The 19,395-nt window shown below is 43.8% G+C and overlaps 2 protein-coding genes across 4 annotated transcripts; both read right to left on the bottom strand.

Moving 5' to 3' along the window:
* Positions 1-181: 181 nt before the first annotated feature.
* Positions 182-2,217, bottom strand: fcer1gl (Fc receptor, IgE, high affinity I, gamma polypeptide like). 2 transcript variants are annotated; one of them, XM_030074511.1, is made up of 5 exons: positions 1,925-2,217; positions 1,618-1,709; positions 1,086-1,124; positions 460-571; positions 182-306 (listed from the first exon to the last, which is right to left on the bottom strand). In XM_030074511.1, exons 1-5 carry the CDS (start codon positions 1,977-1,979, stop codon positions 290-292), a joined length of 315 nt encoding a protein of 104 aa, XP_029930371.1. In that variant the 5' UTR covers positions 1,980-2,217; the 3' UTR covers positions 182-289. The 2 variants fall into 2 exon arrangements, with proteins under 2 accessions (XP_029930371.1, XP_029930372.1); XM_030074512.1 differs by having other exon boundaries at positions 542-571; positions 1,925-2,206.
* Positions 2,218-2,537: 320 nt separating this feature from the next.
* On the bottom strand, positions 2,538-18,499 carry LOC115375147 (vang-like protein 2). 2 transcript variants are annotated; one of them, XM_030074499.1, is made up of 8 exons: positions 18,350-18,499; positions 11,064-11,451; positions 9,800-9,923; positions 8,437-9,044; positions 6,827-6,960; positions 5,796-5,931; positions 5,091-5,334; positions 2,538-4,536 (listed from the first exon to the last, which is right to left on the bottom strand). In XM_030074499.1, the coding sequence occupies exons 2-8, from the start codon at positions 11,132-11,134 to the stop codon at positions 4,276-4,278; spliced, it is 1,578 nt and encodes a 525-aa protein (XP_029930359.1). In that variant the 5' UTR covers positions 11,135-11,451; positions 18,350-18,499; the 3' UTR covers positions 2,538-4,275. The 2 variants fall into 2 exon arrangements, with proteins under 2 accessions (XP_029930359.1, XP_029930360.1); XM_030074500.1 differs by lacking the exon at positions 18,350-18,499 and adding an exon at positions 17,766-17,842.
* Between the last annotated feature and the right edge of the window lie 896 nt (positions 18,500-19,395).

The following is a 19,395-nucleotide window of genomic DNA, read 5'->3' as shown; positions in this document are numbered from 1 at the left end:
TCTATTAGTAAAATGCTGAATTAATTTAGTACTTTTGATGAGCGCTTTATACAAAAAAGAGGATATGCATCAAGATATGTTATGCTGAGGCCCACCGCAGTCGCCACAGACTGATGTGGAGATACAAGACAGAGAGAGATAAAGACAAGTCAGACCATGTCGTTTTCAAAAAACAAAAGAAAAGAAAGGGCGTTGTGGTTTTTCATGCTTAGCATCCTCTTTGAACCGGATCTTCTTTCATCACACAATAGACTTTTTCTGTATGTTGATGGTCTCGTAGGTGTCCACACTATGGGGTGTCAGGCCCTGTGAGTAAAGATGTTGGATAGAGAAATATTTTCAAATACTTTTGCACATAAGTGTGTTTTTTTTTTTTTTGTGAGCATTTCCTGCGTGTAAGCATTGCAAGAGACGTGAGCTGAGTCAGTTGGATGACACACAAAAAAAAAGGTGCTTTACCGTCTGCTGTGCCGTAAGCTCTCACTTTTCCATCATGTGCCATTTTTAATGTCTTTTTAAGCATAAGAATGAAAAGTCTCACCGCATAGATGCCTCCCTCATAGGGCTGCTTCTGTAGGATGGAAACAGTTACGACACACACAGATTATCATTTGTGCTTCAGCAGAGGCTCATGGTAAAATAAGCTGCCTCAAAGGTCTAGTTCCTCCTACGCCCTGGCCGGTCTAGACAACTGTGACGGCTCATGTGACTGTAAGTGATTTTCTCTTATTTTTACTAATTCAAAGATTTTAATACGACTTTGGCGTCATTTCTGATTGTTGATGTGTGCATTCATTTGCAGGCAGAGTGCACAGGGTTACAGAATGCATTTCACTTCATGTGTATGAGACTGATGGAAACTGTGACGGTGTGCAGAACATAAATAACAAGGGTTAGTGGTCAGCTCCTTTTTACAGGAAATGATCGCACTCTGGCTGAGGCTGCCTCTAAAGCAGAACTAGCACCTTTAAGGAGAAATACCACGAAACCCCACGAGCGTCAAAGTCCTATCCCGACACGTTCATGGCTGGACTCTACTGTGTTCTGTCACCAAGCATGCAGAGGAGGCAAAAATTTGGATTTACCTCAGGGCGGGCGACGTGATGAACCTGGAATGGATGCATCTGTCAAACAGGAGGCAGAAAACTGACATGATTCAATGCTGCAAGATACTACTGATGTAGTTTAGACTTCTTTAATTAAATTATACGATTCAATAAGACATGAAGAGCCTGGTTTCAAAATTTGACAGCCGTTATTTGTATTATTATTAAAAAAAAAAAAAAACGGCACAAGGAAGATGATGAAGGTGAAAGTAAAACTCATCTTATTAAAAAAAAAAAAAAAGAGGTTGCTGGAAATTGTGAAATTCTAAAAAAAAAAAAAGGTCTATGAAACATCAGCCTTCTTGAGCATTTGGTGATACTGATATCTTTATATGTTAATTCCCATGACAAACTCAATACATATAGTTTTTTTCGACTGAAACTCTTCAGATTTTGTAGGTAGTTTTATTTTGACGGCCCAGTTTTCTACTAAATATTCATAGACATTGCTTTTATTCTACACATCATGAAGTGGTGTACGTTGTTCCTGTAGTGTCGCAGTTCGCCTTACCCTCAGCCGGCAGTACAAGACGGTGAGAATGATGCCGTAGAAGATGAGAATCCCATCCAGGACGTAGCACAAGTTCACGTCGTTCATGCCCACTGTGCAAAGAGCAGAAACACACAATCAGACTCTTCATCATCACCCTAAAGATCTACTTAGACTCCATCTGTTCAAGCCACCAAACAGTTTCGCCGCTCAAAGAGTACTACAGCAGTTAAGACATCCTAAAACATACACACCACCCACAAAAGCTCAAAGATATGTGGCATTTACTAAATCATCAAAAGGTGATAAAAACAAAACGAATCCTCACAGGCGTCGGTGACGTTTATCATCAGAAGGAGGACGAAGAGAGATCCCCGCATCATCTTGCCGGGTGGGCTGCAGAGAAGATGGAGGGACTGCTGTTGCTCTTCCTCTCAGATGTCAGAGAGAGATGTCTAAAGCGTCTGAAGTGAGAGCTGAGAGAGGAGGCAGCGAGGCAGGAAGTGCTGGGCTCTCTGTCCGTTCTAAAGCTGTGAAACCACACGCCTACCACTGCCATCCTCCCCTCAGACGAGTTCCTCTCACGAAAAAAAACACTTGTGATAAACTTCAGGTTTAGGCCTCTGCTTTCCTCGGGGCCAGGTCGCTCAAATTCAGTGAAACTCTGCGATATTACTGGTGAAACAAACAATCTGCTCATAGGATAGAATCATTTTAGCTTCTGTGTGGACGGCAGCAGCTCAAATCCCACTGTTTATATGGTCATTTTTTAGGGAAATAAGGAAGGGAAGTCCTAGAATACAAACAAAACCCAATTTTGGTCTACACCGAGGCTGCTGTTCCTCTTTCACAACTTCCATTTCTGCTTAAAGGCACAAAGTGTCACCCTCACACTGTTTAAAAAAGCCCAAAGTACATGCTTCATAATAAGAGACAAAAGCAGCACTAACAAGGAATAATTGGTTTAATAATGGAAAAAAGGGCTAACACACTATACAAGCTACAGTTACCAAAAAAAAAGAAGAAAATACAAGACAAAAATCTACAATTTTTTTTTACAATCCACCCCTTTTTCAAAAGTAAAAACATTCTGGAAATTGCATCATCATCATAACTTAGGCACCTTAAAAATGATAGAAAACAAACAAAGTTATTATTTAAAAAAAAAAAAAAAAAAAGGAAACGTTTGAGAACCCAAAATAATTCTAGCATGCAGTAAAAAAAACTGGAAAAGACAATCATCTGCATTTTGATCACTTGGATGAAACGTCAGACGTGTGGAACCTGCTGCGTTCACACAGAAATGTAAAACAAGGCCATTTTCAGGGAGAAGTACGCAGTTCGGTCGGTCGTGTCGTGGCTCAACAAAAGGTCCATACAATGCAGACCAGCTCAAGTTTCAACATCAGGGTAGCATCAGTTACAGTATATTTCGGCGTCGGGGCCCGGCAGACGGAGGCGGTCGGGGCCGAGGCTCCCTGCTGGGGCGTCCGACACTCTCCCCACATGTGGGTCGTAAGGCTGGAGGATGGAGGCAGCATTTTCACTGTGCTTGTTTCAACTTGTGGCACAAGGCGGTGATACGCTACTACTGCAGACGGGCTGCAGTGAGAAGTTACAATCACACGTCTCTTTTTTTGAGTTTGTGTGGAAATGCATGAAAAAAACATTTTTGAACTCAGGCTCTAAGAAGTCAGCTCATAGTCTGACTACAGCTGCTTCATCTAGACCGGTGTTTTTTTTTGTTTTTGTTTGTTTTTTTAAACAGAACATGTTAAAAACACTGGGATGGACCCTGTTCAGTCATCCTATCAAAACTGTAATATCATCTGTAAAAAAAGCCAGTGTAGAATAAAAAGAAAGTTGTGTATGTAGGCGATCATGAATCACTATACATGGTCTGGAGGAGCAACGACATAGGAATGCACTTCCTGTTTTTTTCTTTACAGTCAGATGAAAAGACATTTCGGCCTGCAGACCATAAAATAACAGTTTGTTAATTCAATGCACGTAATGCTACATTCTGTAAGTAAAAAAAAAGCCCCCCCCCTTCCCATAAAAAACAGTCCTTATCATCTCAAGCAAAATAATACACTGACAGGTGATCAATGTGAAATGTATACCAGTTTTGCAGGCAGAGCTGAGCTCCGATTGGTCCATTTGTAAGACGTCGGGAAGAGGGAGTGGGAAGTGTGATGTAAACCCTCCTCCCTCCCTCTAGTGGTTAATGTGATGAGTCAGCGCAGTCATGAAGTCCAGTGGTTACAGCAACAACAACGAAAAAGGCCAAAAAGACAAAGTCCCCTTAAGAAAAAAAGGGAATGTTTTTTTTTTACAGCGTGCCGTAAAGACAAAAACTTCACAACACAGAGAAAAGGGTCAAGGCATCCATTTCCGGGGTTTGGACAATCATATAGCTTATCACAATTTGATGACAGATCACACAAAAGGAGGACAGCTGTTGGTTTAGACATTTGGGCCGAGCGTCGATGCTCCAAAATGGCTTCCTCCCTTTGAGTTATGTTCTTTGTTTGTCACAGGCGAGGGAAACGACTGGATGGGAATGGACTGTTCTGCCGCCGCGCGCCGCGTCCCGTCAGATACAGGCGGGACAGACCACGAGGAGAGGACACAAGGTAAAGGAAACACGATGAGGTCGACCCCCGAGCCCCTCTGTGTTTAGACCGAGGTCTCCGACTGCAGCCTCATGACAAACTTGTGGCTCTTGGGGTCGATGAACTCCTCCCCGAGCCGCAGGAAGGGGAGCGGCGTCACCGTGACGACCAGGGAGAAGTCGAGGCGCCGCAGGGAGAAGACCAGGCCCTGGCGCAGGGCCGAGGTCACCGGCTCCTCGCTCACCAGGGTCCACTGGCGCCCCCTGCCGTTCTGCTGCTGGTACTGCATGGTGGGGCCGGGGGTGAGGTAGCGCTCCAGGAAAGCCTTGCAAGGAGAGAGAGAGAGGGTTAATTACCATGTTGCCATTAATGTAGAGTTTTTTTAAAGCAAGTTCTTTTGTAGAAAGAATATTTTCTGTGACTTTTCCATCACAACCTTAAGAAAATGTTCAATATACTACATGTCATTGCACCACAGTAATGCATCTAATCTGAAAATATATTACTTGCTCTTTGCATTATAGTTCTTTGTACTCTAACAGAGAGGTTTTCAAAGTGTGGTCCAAGGACCCCCAGGAATCCTTGAGGGGCCTCCAAGGGGTCCACAGAAAGACAACAAGTCTCAGTGTAATTTATTTCTCTAGAAATTCACACACACAAAAAAATGTATGAGCAATTATTTTAACGTTATGTTGCAATCTCTGTATTTTGAATGTGAAACACAATTAGTCTTCTGCCTCTACAATAACAGAGTGGTGTCTGTCATCCAGAAGCCATTATTGACACTGTTTTGCAGACTTTCTGGTTTTATGCACCGTACTAACACATTGTATTGAGTGCAATGAAACACAGGAATTGAGCAAACGATGCGACACTCACCTTGGGTGTCATGTTGTGTGTGATGCAGAACTGCAGGTGGGTGAGGATGCTCTCCATGCTGTGGAAGGGCTGCTGCCGGGTGGTCCTCAGGTACTTCTGCATGGCCCGGGCCATGGGGGCGAAGATGGCCTGGGCCGCCTCCCGAGGATCCATCACCTCTCTGGGGTGTTTGGGAGACGACGCGACCTCGTCCTCGTGAAGACGCTTGATGTGTGTGAAGGCCTCTTCCACAGCCACCACCAACCTGGATGATTGGCACAATAATAGTTTTCAATATTATTGATAGCTATGTGAGGTTTATATGCAGTAAGCATCTGAAACTGCTAAGATGAAACAGTTTCCCTTGAGAATCTGACTGTAATATTTGACAGAGCACTACAGGGGGCAGGGTAACCTTGGCATAATGGAGGACATTAATTTGTCATTTAATTTAATTAGATGCAATGTTATTCAATGTGCAATGTTAAAATGTATATGAGGAGTACTTTGTTCATGTGTTTCACTCAATAGCAGACGCTAGTAGTGAAAAAACGTTAGTGGAAAATCACTTCCAACATGTTCAACCTTTTCAGGTCCTTATATGAGCACCTGTTTTGTTTGTTTGCTCCTGGCATCAGATTTTACCAAGGGAAGCAACATAATTTTACCACAGACATTCTCTGCTCTTGTGCAACAAAACTTGTAATGGGGCAGGTTCTGTCTGACCTGGCCTTGCGTTTTCGGATCCTGCGGTCCATCTCGGCCTCCTCGTAGTAGAACTCATTGTGTGAGTTGTCTCTCCTCCTGGCGGCAGCTGCTATCATGGCCCGGGACTGGCCTGTGGAGTTGTTGGTGGTGTTCTCTGCAAGACAAAAACACAAAACTGTCAGCCAGTGTGTAGTGGAAGAAAGAACTAGTGGATTATATTTACAAATTAGGCATTTAGGTGATGCTCTCATTCAGAGCATCTTTCAGTATGTGCAATTCCAAAGCCTCCAACGTTGTAGCCAGCCACCAGAAAAAAAACGGGATGTGCGAGGAGCTGCAGGTAAATAAAGACTGAGAAATTGCTAAAATGGACAGAATAAACTGATTTGAGTGAAAACAACAGACACTCTTCTGTGATTGTCTTAACTCAAATCGCTGATGCCGTAGACAAATCGCTGCATTGTCCTATTGAGCAGGCACAGATGATGATGCAGAATGAAGTAATGTCTCAGTCAGACTACCAGCCTAAACCCGTTGTTTTGTCAGATTGTGTCCAGATTGATTTAAGAAAGCCTGGACACCCAAAAACCACAGCATGTGAATTTTACAAACTGGATCCAAACCACATTTGGAGGTGGTTTGAAATGCAGTTCCAATCGGATTTCTACACAAAATTGGATTTAATCTCTGCATCACTTGTAATGCGTCACACAACAATGACAGAGAACATCAGGTGCTGAAATAAAATGTCTGCTGGCACTTTGTGGGGAGGCTTGTGGACATTTCTCATGCTTCTGCGTTGGAAAACCACATCGCCAGCGTACATAGTTACTGATGCCTACGTCGTTACCATAGCAACCCACGCAGATAGGTCGGTGATGTCTGGACACATAAATCCGATCTGATCACTAACAAATAACAATGCAGACAGTCTGTCTTAAAGATCTGATTTTGCCTGCAGTCTGAACAAGGCCAAAGTGATGCTGACACTAATCCACCACTGGAAAATCCTAATTGTCCCATCGTCAGAGTCGCCGTGCTGTATTTACCGTCCAGGGAGTAAACCTTGAAGCCGGTCATCTTCTTGGACAGGATGGACTTGGGCAGGTTGAGCAGGGCAGGGTTGTAGACGGGGAAGTCGCTGTAATAACGGTCCAGGACCCAGACGGCTGCCCGCTGGATACTGAAACACAGAGTCACCATCATCACTGCCACAGTAAGTACAGGTCAGCATCAGCAGGCAACACCTCCACTGCATATTTTACATACACACACACACACGCACACACACACAGCCTGTAATGACAACTCACTAATGACGTGTCAAATCAGATTGCCAATGAATGAAAAACTCCAGGCACGTTTCTCTTCTATTTAGATTTTTTATTATTATGTACTAAAAAGGAAGAAATAAAAACTGAAATTAATCTGTAAATATGATTTATATTCCTACATTTATATGCAATACTTTTCTCTACTTTTTTCTAGTAGTATTGTTTTTATGGAAATTTTAGATTTTTTCTTTTAATTCTTTGCTGTTGCACTGCTGTGGTCTTGGCAACATTGCATTTTATTTTTCTTGCATCCATATTTGTATAGGGTAACTGACAATAAATTAAATCTTGAATCTTGACACCTAAAAATATGGTAAATTGTCAAGTCCTCCACTGGATATTGATAAGTTAGACATTATCCATGTCTTAAAAAAAAAACAAAAAACAAATACAAAACAAAACAAAACAAAAAAAAAGATGAAATATTTTTTAAAAAAAACAGAAACTTCTTGAGGCAACAGCTGGGTGGAGCACAGTTTGTCAGGATAATTCACACCATGTCAGCTAAGGTGCCAACTGCAGAAAAACAGACTGAATCGACTTCCAGTTATTCTTTCCTGTGACTGTGTCAGCGCTCTGGCTCTCTGTACTGTTCTTGGTGGCAAACTGCACTCATTTGGTACTGAAGGGGGAGAATATTAATGGAAATACTGCAAATTATTGGGAAACTATTTAATTTGGCTGTGGCTGATCTATAAACGCGTGTTTGTCTGTAATAAAAAAAAAAAAGGGACACATCAAAAGCTTCTTATGTTTGAACAGCTCAAACACAAACAGGACATACCTGCCCTGCCTGTACATGCCACTCACAGCACAGCAAAGCACACAAACACACACACACACACATGCTGCCCACTCCATTTTTCTACTTCAGTTTTGTTCTCCCTTTGATTTGCACTTGAGAAGAGGTTGATTCAAAAATGAGATATTCGCCATATTATTATTGAGCGAACGCTGGTAAAGGATTGTAGATCATTTAAGTCCTCAGAGAACTTAAGTACACTTTTAGGCTTTATATTTTAGAAAAAAGAATAATAAACTTCAGGTGATCTTTTTTTTTTTTTATTGTTTATTTACTTACTATTTACTCACTATTATTCCCTTTCTATGGCACAAGCGTGGGCTGGGTGACACATCAATAATCTTCTGATATGAGAATGGATATCATCTGAGATGCTTTTTCATCATGTCCAAATTATAAATGATTATCAAAACTCTCTTGTGTGTAAAAATCTTATCCTTAATCCTTATAGTATTATCGCAATATCAACAGAGATTTGATATTTGATTTAGTCCGTAACGTCCCCATGGGCAGACACACTAACCTGAGGTGGCCCACGTTGTAGAACTTGCTCGCTCCGTCCGTGGTCCGGACCACCTTGAGGCAGAAGGCCGGCTGCAGGTGCCGCACCTCCAGCAGCACTAGAGCCAGGTACTGGATGAACAGCAGGGCGTCCACCAGCGAGGCGGCGTACTCCACGATGCCCCTGTAGTCCCGCTCCCTGGGCTCCAGCACCCGCACGCCGTAGAACAACCAGTACGACGCCACGAACAGGAACACCAGCACCATCAGCAGGCAGCGGAAGACGAAGAAGCGCGGCAGGGTGGCGCGGGGGGGCCGGAGGAACAGCGCCCAGGACGAGATGAGGAGCACCAGGAGCTTGAAGGCCAAGGAGACGTAAAGGCCTTCGCAGGGCGTGCCGCAGGGGTCCAGGGCGTCCCGCCACAGGACCTGAGGGAGGACGAGGAAGGCTAGGGGCGTGACCAGGGCGAAGAAGCTCAGGCAGCCGCCCAACGCCGGGCCGATGAAGCGCTTGCACTCCAGCGGAGTCGACTCCTCCAGCTCCTTGGAGACACGCGTCAGGTCCTCGTTGGACACGCTGTGCTCCGAGGTGCCGGTGACGACCGTGGTGGTCTCGCCCCAGTTGTCATCCTGCAAGGAGGAAAAAATGATGAAGACTTGAGTGTGTGAAGGGTATTTACAGCAATACAACTTTGGCACCTCCCATCATGGATGAGAGGAATGATATTCTTGTGAACTCAGACATTTTAGCTCTGTATCAGAAATGAAATGAAGACGTTCATCTCAGTCATAAACCTAAAGAGCGCTATGAATCTTTCAGAGGACTCAACACTTCTGTATCATGCTGCAACAAAACAAGAGGAAGGAAAATGATATGGGAGGGGCATATCAGGGCACAAATCCCACTGACAATTTGGCATGTATGAGCCCTGATAAAGTAGAGACCAGGGTGCTGTTTAAGAACAGATTCCAATTTCAGGACAGAAAATTTACTTTTGTACATCAGCCACTACCACTTGCCAAACAGATTCTTCAAAAATGAGGGAGAGCATCTCCAAATGATGGCTGGTTATCCACCAAAGTAGCTACTAAAGGAGATAAAACTGCAGAAATTAAATAAAATTTATCCTTGACAAAATTATTTAATACAATTGCACTAACCTTATGCTGAGCAGTACGGGGTTAGCATGAGCAAAGTGCAATGCCATGAATCACATTTTAAAAGGACAACAAGGAAACAACCACACAGCACATAATAACCACAAAACGTAGACTATAGCTCTGTGCATGTTGCTGCAGTTCCTACTGGTCGCTGACAGAGGTCGACAGAGCGGTTCATGTCCCTGTAATCTGGACAAACGTGCACAGAGGGCAGAGCGACTGACCCTGTCATCCCCACGAGTGGACTCTGCATCCAGCAGCGGCTCTCCAGGAGCCTGGATGGTGACTGATTTGTCTCCACGGCTGCTGCTGTCTCGGCTCTTAGAGCGGTGGCGGTCCCTTCGATCCCTGTTGGACACACACAGAGGACAACACACGGGGTTACGGGACGTGCAGCGGTACTCACAAATTATCAGTGGATGATGCTTTGATGGAGAAACTTCAGAGCAAGTTAGAGAAGACGAATCAGATCAGATGAATACACTCTCTAGTTAGCATCATCATTAGATGTTAACTAGATTTAGATCCTTTTTTGTACCAGCAACCTTCTCTTTAGTCCCGCACAGACTCAGACATTTTGGGTGCAAATGGTACAAACTGTTCCCCAAGAGCATTTACTACAACCCTGTGATTTCGAACATCTGCTTCAAATAGAAACTCGAGATCGCCACTCAAGAAATTATGTAGTGTGCACACATCAAGGGGGATGATGCATTAGGAAATTATTTGGGCAATATGGATGGGCAACGCTCCCGGCAACAGACAACAAAGTCAAATATCGCAGTAGGAATCTGTTCAACTATTTCCTGGCAAAAACGTATTGATACTTAAAGCCACACTGCTGCCACAGCTGCTGGACATGGTTGCCCATTAGAGCTGCTTTTGAAGTTGCCCTGTGTATCACTGCCTCAAGATATACAGAGGAAACTTTTGAAGGGAATGGAAACAGATACAATAAATAAAATCACCCTGACTGGCACAGTGAGCAGGCCTAAATTGATTTTTTTTTACAAAATGTGAGACCAGGTAAAGGCCAAAACGTGTATTGGACTGTAGCATTCAGCATCCTGCCAGGGTGGAGGGCGGCCGTTTTGATTTATCCACCACAGACAAATTTTTTATCCATATTTGGTGATTTATAGGGACCTTGGCTGTAACAAACAAAAAGATACTGAACAAGTAAGCGCACCACAGTATGATTTAATTCCAAAGCTGCAATGATCAGTTGAGTAATCAAATAAGAAAATTTCTAAATTCTCTGATTCCAGCTTCGCTAATGTAAACTAAATGTTGGTCGGGACAAAATAAGTCAGACGAGGGTGTCACCTTGGGTTGTCAGTATTTTTCTGTGTTTTCTGACATTTTATGGACCAAACAATTAATCGATACAAACCGTCTACACTTTCTGAAAATATTACCTGTACTGTACGCCACTCTACATGTGTATGTTGTTTGTAAGTCAGATGCCTCCGCAGCACTTTGTCTCACCTGTGTTTGCGGGAGCTGCGGGAGTGTGAGGACTTGTATGAGTAGCCCGAGTACTGCGACTCGTTGTCCATGTCTCGGGTCGGCGGTGAGCGGGCTTTGCGAGCCCCGCCTCCTCCTCCTCCCCCCGTGCCGCGCTGCTCGCCGACTCCTCCCAGCTGGCTCTTGCGCTCGGAGATGGACTTGGTGGAGAGAGCCAGGGGCAGCTTGAGCAGGTCAACCTTGCTCCTGAGGGAATCTATCTTGGAGGCCGATGAGGAGGGAGCAGGAGAAGGGAGGCGGGAGAAGGGGGGAGGCTACAGAGAGGGGGAGAGGAAGAGGGGATCTTGAGGGGTGGGAGATAACGACGGGCAGGAGCGTGGCCGCAGGGACGTGCTGAGCTGTCCAGGATCTGAGGAACAAGGGGAAAGAGAGAACGTTACCCAAAGCTTGAATCCATCACGGTTTAAAGATGCTTTCAACATTAATGCAATTTCTAAAGCTACAAACTAGTTTAGCCACTTGTTCCACAAAATCAGCTGTGAAAAACACAGAGCATCGAGCATCAAGCAGACGAATGTCCAGTTTTACAAAAACCAGCTGCAACAGGTGATGATATAAGACAACATTTGTGACCAAACAGTGGTTATATTATTGGTTTTGCATGAGCCAAAACTTTCTGCATACATAAATCAGGGCCACAGAGTGCAGACAGTTTCTTCACATCACCAAATTATCCCGCAGCAGCCGATTTACTTTGTCACCCCTCAGTGAAACCAAACCATACAGATCTTAACCTTAATCAGTTTGAAGGTTAGACTGCCAGCATGTCAGGCTAAAGTCGTTTTTTAATTAAATATACAAAATCAGCCGGTCCTGTAATGCATCTTGAATTTGGAGGTTCCTCCTCTTCATTTTTCAAATTTAATTATTCAGCCGGGACACTGAACGAGAGCAGTGGGTCACCCTGCCTTAAGGAAAACAGTTTCATTAGTTTGTGTGTCCCATCATGACCTAGACATTATTTCAGAGGCTATTCCGCCCTGCTGACAATAATATTATGGGGTGAAAAAACACTGAATTGTTTTAATTTTACAGCATGAAAACTGTCAAACATGAAGATAGTGAATATCAGAAGAAAATAATGCCCCATCAGCAAATGTTGTCTTAAAATATCAGTTTGTGGCTTCATAAAACACTCTGATTGTAGTGTAGAGAGAAAAACACAGCATTGGCGAGTGTTTTTATCCACCTGGCATCCCAGAATCCTTTGGCATGGGACTGATGATGCCAGTGGGAATCAAACCCCCAACCCCGGCAGTGTGAGTGTCATTATCTATCCTCCGAGCTACACGAGAATAAACTGACCCACTAATCTGAAGGACCGCTGCCTGCTAAAATCAAGTCTTCCGGGTCCGGGCAAAGGTTAATCATCACACGACTGTACCTCCTCGCACCAAAAACCGAGCTCTGCCGTCGTCAGCTCGCACACAATGGCCGCCATATTGGATTACTGTGTTTTCACAAAACTTGTTTGCCCTCTCCCTCCCTCTCGCCGTCTCACATTCCCTCCTGCGCTCCCCCCGTCCCCTGGGTAACAGGGCCTCTCCGCTGCCATGGCGATGAAAGAGGGTGTTCAGCTGGAGGGGATTGGAGGTTGACAGTTGCCATGGAAACCTGACCTTACGCCGCCCTCTGCCACTCCGTGCTCCATGCTCCCCAAAAAAATAGCCAAAATAAAAGTGCTGGCATGACGGATGTCGGCCTGTCATATGCTGGTTAATTGATAAAGGGCGGGTGTGGCTCGCTGGCTTTGATTGGCCTTGCGTGGGAAATGGAGAGGGACGTAATCTGCCACCGCTGGCTTACAGGGTAATGAATTAAGTTAATGTGGATTGTATACTCCATCAAGCTGCCATTGTGTTTGAAATCCACTTCCTTTCAAGCCAGATAGTGTACAATTCATCTGCCTGCGGGATTATGTGCAGCGCGGCCCAACCATACAACATGCACACACTTTGATTTATCTTCTTTCATTCCAGTCCCCGCCGGAGGACGACCCCCGCATCCAGCACCAATAAACTGCGCTCAGTCCTGCCATGCCAGTGAAAACTCTGCAGCCCTGGATCGTCTGCAGAACCACAAAAGTTCCCATCACATGCTGTTAGGAAAAAACAGCGGATTAGGCGAGTTTACACCAAACCACAGGACTCTAAAGAATAGCGACCGCTTCCTGGAGCATCATCGTGAGCTGAGATGGCTCCCACTTAGTTTTAATGGTGCTGTCAGGGGGGAAAAAGGACGCTCGGTTGTAGAAGAGCGGTCCTGTCGTTTTCCATTTGCATGATAAGTTGCCGAACGTTTCATGCAACTCACTGTTTTCTTTGCGGTGATGAGGAACCATCGCTCCGAGTCTCACGCAGCAAACAAATGCATCTTTCAAATCACAACTCCATCAACAATTACAAGTGCACCAGCCCTATTACCATTCTCAAGTGTTCATTTAAATGGAAATGGCCACTTAGGTCAAGTTCCCAGTTGAAAGTCTGGCCTTCCCAGGAGCCTTGATGCATTTCGAGGAGATATTACCACCACTGACTGCTGTGTCACTATCGACTGACATGGAAGAGCAGAAAGCAGAGATAACTAGCAGAAATTATTTATTTATTTATTTATTTTAAAGATTGGCACTAAACTAAATCTAAACAATGTCTCCTGCTGGCCACAGAGGCTTAGTTGGAGAATTACAGCCAGAAAAAGTGTAAGCCTAAATAACAATCAAAATTCATCATCTGGCCCCAGTGTCAGCCTGAAAAGTAACAATTACAGCAGCAATTACAGCACAAGTGGTTATATGTGCTGACAGAAATACCAGAAAAACAGCAATCCGTAAAATGTAGCACCTACTGAACCACGATTTCAGAAGCAAAATTGCACCTACACCCACAAAGACGCATCAACAAAAAATATGTAAGCATTTATTTTGTCATAATGTTATCCATGTTGACTTTTAGGTAATGGTGTTTCTCCTCAACCAAGAAAATGTAAAATGGTAAAAATGCATAAGCTTGTATATCTAAAAGGCCTTAGAGCAAGATTAAAGGAAAGGAAAAATCCACCTTCAGTGACTTTTATGCTGTCAGATATCAATTTGCAATGTTCAGCACATTCCAAGAATCATTTTGTGATGATACGTGTTGTAATTTACTTTTCTGCTGTGCCCACTTTTCACTTAATCTACCGGGTCTACTTGCACTTTGGGTAGTGATGAACTACATTTCCCAGAATGACTTTCAGCAAGCCCCCACAGAATGGATGTGACTCGGTTATGCTCAATCAAAAGTGAGCATATGGGTGTAGAAATTCAGGCAGCAAGCAAAAATAGTTTGTGAATGCTGGCGTTTGTCTATGATCGCAGCTTTTCAAGCAAAGCCAAATGGTTTTGCAAGCGTCGATGTACAGTTGCACGTTGATGTGTAAGTGTACAAAGTGTGGGAAAAAAAAAATCATAACACACCAAAGCAACACGCGTCACAGAAATCCCCCTGTGATCAATCAAACAGATCATGGAACGTCTTGCAAACGTGACGCAAATTTGAGATTGAGGTGCAAAACGCCTACGTAAAGCCCATAAACGCGTGACTACATACAGAGATTATATTTTCTATGAAGTATGAAATGTGCTTTACTCGATGTAAGTCTCGTGGCTGCACTGGATTCTGGTCTACCGAGGCTACTGACAGCAACAACAACAAAAAAAAAATGGTATGTCTGCTTTTCCTGTAATGGATTTTTCTCCTGCATGACGGCTGAATGTCATCGCAACGTGGCCGAGTCTACAAAGAAACTCCTGCTCTTTGATTCCGAGGGAGTGACATCAAAACCTGACATTTACCACTGATGTTTGAGATCGCTCGAGGAATTTTCCGCCATGCTCTTTGTTTAGCCAGTAAACAGAAATTAGACCGGAAAACGATGTGTTTTGGGGTGGATTTTCCAACACAGATCATCATTACAACCCAGGGATCCCACCTTCCCTGGCGGTGTTGATGCCTCGCTATTCTCGTTGACCCCCACGAGACACGGGACCGTTTTACGACACAGCTGCCATGTTAGTGAGATGCAGTTTGTCTTGTCCGCCCGTCCGCCCATCCGTCCCTCTGTCAGCTTGTTAGTTAGAATCTGACAGAACACTTGATCTACCAAGGTGTGGTCCAGCGGAGAGATGGATAGTGTTTCCTATTCATCCCAGTGTCCTATGGCCTAGTTAATGAGCCACGCCGGGACTCTTCATCAACCTCACAGTCAATGTTAAAGGTAAAACAGATGTCATCTGCTGTTTAAGGCTTCTGACTGGCTTATTCCATTTACAGGATTCAGGTCTGTCAACCTGTTTCTGGACGGCGACCGTTACCGGACAGGGGTGGTGATTTTTGTGGTTGCTTCAGGATTTTAAACTCTCCCAACGCCGCTTCAGAATCATCAAAGTGAAACCCCCAATTTCGAAAAAATACACCCCGTCCACTCCACTCTGAATGTGCAGAGGACTGAGTTCAATAGGGGAGCGAACACAGGCCAGTCCAGTAATCTGTGGCTGTGTGTGGTCTGAGATTAGACACGTTATGATGTCTGTCTTGATGCCAACTCGGTGCCACGGCTGTAGGGCTGCAAGACTTGGCTGACGGGCTGCAAAGCTATTACAGACACACACTCACACATGCATCATTGCCTGATAGCGATGATAAATGTTTCCTGCGCGTGCTTTGGTGAGGAAAAGCAGAGCCAGCTTCTGCCGTCCCGATGATGCCTTGCCTAATAACCAAATAAAACATGTTCCAGACGTTTTACTTTAAATAAACTCCATAAAAAAAAAAGTGAAGTGGCGGTAACAACTCGCCGTGCATAATCATAAATCATGATTCTAGTTTCCAGAGCAAAAAGCGGTCATGATTATTAATCTCAATCAACTGCATCAACCAAATTTAATCAGGATTTTCGCTTTTGCCATAATCGTTCAACCCCAGTCACAAGACGTTCAAACAGACGGATGTAGGATTTACAGTCTGTGCTTTCCCAAAGACAAAAGAGGAAAAAAAAAAAATCGAGCTGTCATTGAACATTTTGCGTTGCTGGCACTGAGACAGCAGCTGTCACAGTGGAAAAGCAATCTGGGCCATCTCTGACATGACGAGCTCCAACCACCAGCCATTTGAGGCCTGATATACCAACTGTGAAAATAAGCATGCACACCCCAGCTCCAGAGGGGAAAAGGGCCTTCAGTGCAGCAGGGCCACACACACACACACACACACACACACACACATACACAGAGAGCACTGCTGACCACCACCCACTGTTGCCTGCGACGACATCAGTACACCCAGAAAAAAAAAAAAAAACACAAAAAAAACAAGACAACTGTGACTGTCAACCTTTGCACCCACATGGCCTGCGAAACAGAGCAGGTGTGTGCGACCGTGTGTGTCTATGTGTGTGTGTGTACACATCTAACAGGGTGTGGTTGAATCAACAGGCCCGTCCTCTGCTCTGTGCTGTGATTCGGACGACCCATACATTCTGTCTCCAAATCCAAACAAAGTGCGGCGGTGGCAGGAAGTGTCCCGGCGAGGCGAGATGGATGCTCTCAGATAGGAGCGTCAGTCGGGCCACCAGCCGGCCTGTTTGTGCTCAGAGCCACGGGCACAAGTCTGCGCCAAAAAAGCATGGCAAATGATGTAAGACAAGCCTGTAGGACAAACTAGAGAGAAGGGAATCAAAGAAATCTGTTTCAAAGCATACAGAAAGATAAACCCAATGGGAAACCACTATAATACTTCTGCAGTGTTGTCTGTGGTGCTCAATAGCACATTTTACAGTGATCTTAATTTGCTTTATAGTCATTTCTACCTCCTATAGTATCACTATACTACTACTACAAGGACTTGTAATATTTCTATGGTGCTCAATAGAAAATATAGAGTTACATTATTGGACTTTCTGCTATTTTAGCCCTTATTCTACCTCGATTATATTCCTATGGGATGCAGTTCATGGTGTTTCTGTGCTTTTAGTGTCCCTATGAAAGTTTCAAAGCATACAGAAAAGCAGAACCCAGTGGAAAAACCACTATAATGTTTCTGCAGTGTTGTCTGTGGTGCTCAGTAACACAACTACAGTGATCTTAATGTGCTTTATGGTATTTTCTACCTCCTGTAGTATCACTATACTACTGCTACAAGGACTTGTAATATGTCTGTGGTGCTCAATAGAGAATATAGAGTTACATTATTGGACTTTATGCTATTTTAGCCCCTATGCTGCCACTATAATATTCCTATGGGATGCAGTTTATGGTGTTTCCGTGGTTTTAGTGTCCCTCCAAAATGTATTAAAGCCTTTTTTTTTTCTTACAGGGGAAGTCCATAATGAACTACTAAGGCTTTACATTCCTCAATAAAATTAAGAAGCCATAAACCCAGCGAGTAAAACAAGTCCCCACAACATCTACAAAGGCAACGTAGACCGGCGTCTAACGCAGCAAATTCACAGTTTCCATTGAAAATGTGCAACATTTGAACGAACCAACAACACGAGAGCAAAGCAAAGCCGGATACAAATTGGCTCTACTTTGGATTTGTGCAGGCGAGGATCAAGAGGCGAGCTGCATCAATAATTTAACGATTTCCGCATCCACAAAAAAAAGAAGACCACTGGCGGCTAACTTACTGTGTGCAACCATGAGGATATAGAGCAAATAAAAGATATGTGCGCCCGAAAAAGCGGGGGGAAAGGAGGGTGCTGTGCGGCAGGACAATGGGCGAGACTCCCAGGCCCCGCTGTCGCGTCCTGATGCCAAATTATCCAAATGATCGTTTCCTTTCTCCCCCTTTCCTTTTCCAAAACGGGACGCCCTCAAAGTAAATGAATGGACGCACCGAGAAAATTCACAACCTTCGGCCTACAATAAACCCGGGCGCGCTTACTCCTTTCGGGCGCATCTCATTTCTGTATAAATCCTCTCTTGTTCACATTTCTTTTTTAAAAACATCGCACTGGCTTCGTCCCACGTTTAAAATCGGCACGGAGAGCTACGTGGCCTCGCTGAACACAACAATAGGGCCGATGAGGGTCCTAAACTTCCCTGCGGTTTCAAATGCGACCATAGCGTCTTCCCGACTATTGTTTGGGGGAACATGAGACCCCGGCGCCCCCGATCCCCGTTTCTTTCGGCGTTACACCGGCGCACACGCGTCCACACCGCGCCTAACAGCATTTCATTACATTTTCCACAGCAAAAAAATACTACTTACTTATTCCAGATTGTCCATTCAGGTATTTTCTCACTTTCCACTTCTTCCCACTCAGCCGTAGCACCGTGCGCCCCGCCTCCGCTCCAGTCTGGCCACGCCTCGTTTCTCCCCGGAGAGAGCTCCGGGCCTGGGACAAGGACTGCGCCTCCGCCGAGAGACAGCCAAGACTGCGAACCACCGCTCTGCTTCATATGACTTTATGTAAAAAAAAAAAAAAAAAAAAAGATCAAAGTGCGATTCAACATGTTATCTAGGCTTGAGGCACAGTAGAATCCGTCTTGGCTCAGTAAAAACTCCTTTTTTACAAAGGTTTTTCCATGAATGGCTCCATGAGTTTAACTCCAAAATCCATAAAATATCATTTGAAGGCGAAAAATGCTACTGATCAGTCCATATTTGAAACATAAAGGATCCTGTCCTTAAAAAAAAGAACTATTTTTAAACTTTGTAGCACTTTACAATAATTCAACAGTGCAATTTTTTTTTTTAAACAAATGCTCAATTTCTTACTTCTGTGTTTATTGTTGTAATATTGTGTAAGATTAATGTAACATAATGAGCATACTTTTTTACAACCATGATTAATGTACAAGTAGTATTTATGCACATACTTATACATATACATATTTTTAAATTTCTAAGGCACATAATATTATATTTCTTATTCTTTTTCTATTTCTTATAATTGAATCCTCTTCTTGAGAATTTGAGTGACTGCAGCACACCCAATTTCCCTTTGGGGATCAATAAAATATTTCTGATTCTAATTATAAGTACAAAGAACTGACAGTATGGTGCCAAGAAGATGTTCTCCAGCCTTGTAGCACAGCAGAACTTTTTTTTTTTTTTTTTTTTTTTTTTTTTAATTATTTATAAAGGTTTCCATGAATGGCACCATGAGTTTAATTCCATTTTTGGAGGGGAAAAAATCTACCTGAAACTGATCAGTCAATATTTGAGAAACATAAAGAATCCTGTCCTCAAACTATTTTTTATATTATATTTTATTTTTTATACCTGTAACTTTACAATAATTATGTCGTTTT

Source organism: Myripristis murdjan, chromosome 17 (assembly GCF_902150065.1).
Source record: "Myripristis murdjan chromosome 17, fMyrMur1.1, whole genome shotgun sequence".
NCBI lineage: Eukaryota > Metazoa > Chordata > Actinopteri > Holocentriformes > Holocentridae > Myripristis > Myripristis murdjan.
Note: the sequence above shows the minus strand (reverse complement) of the source record. Positions and strands in the feature narration are given on the sequence as shown.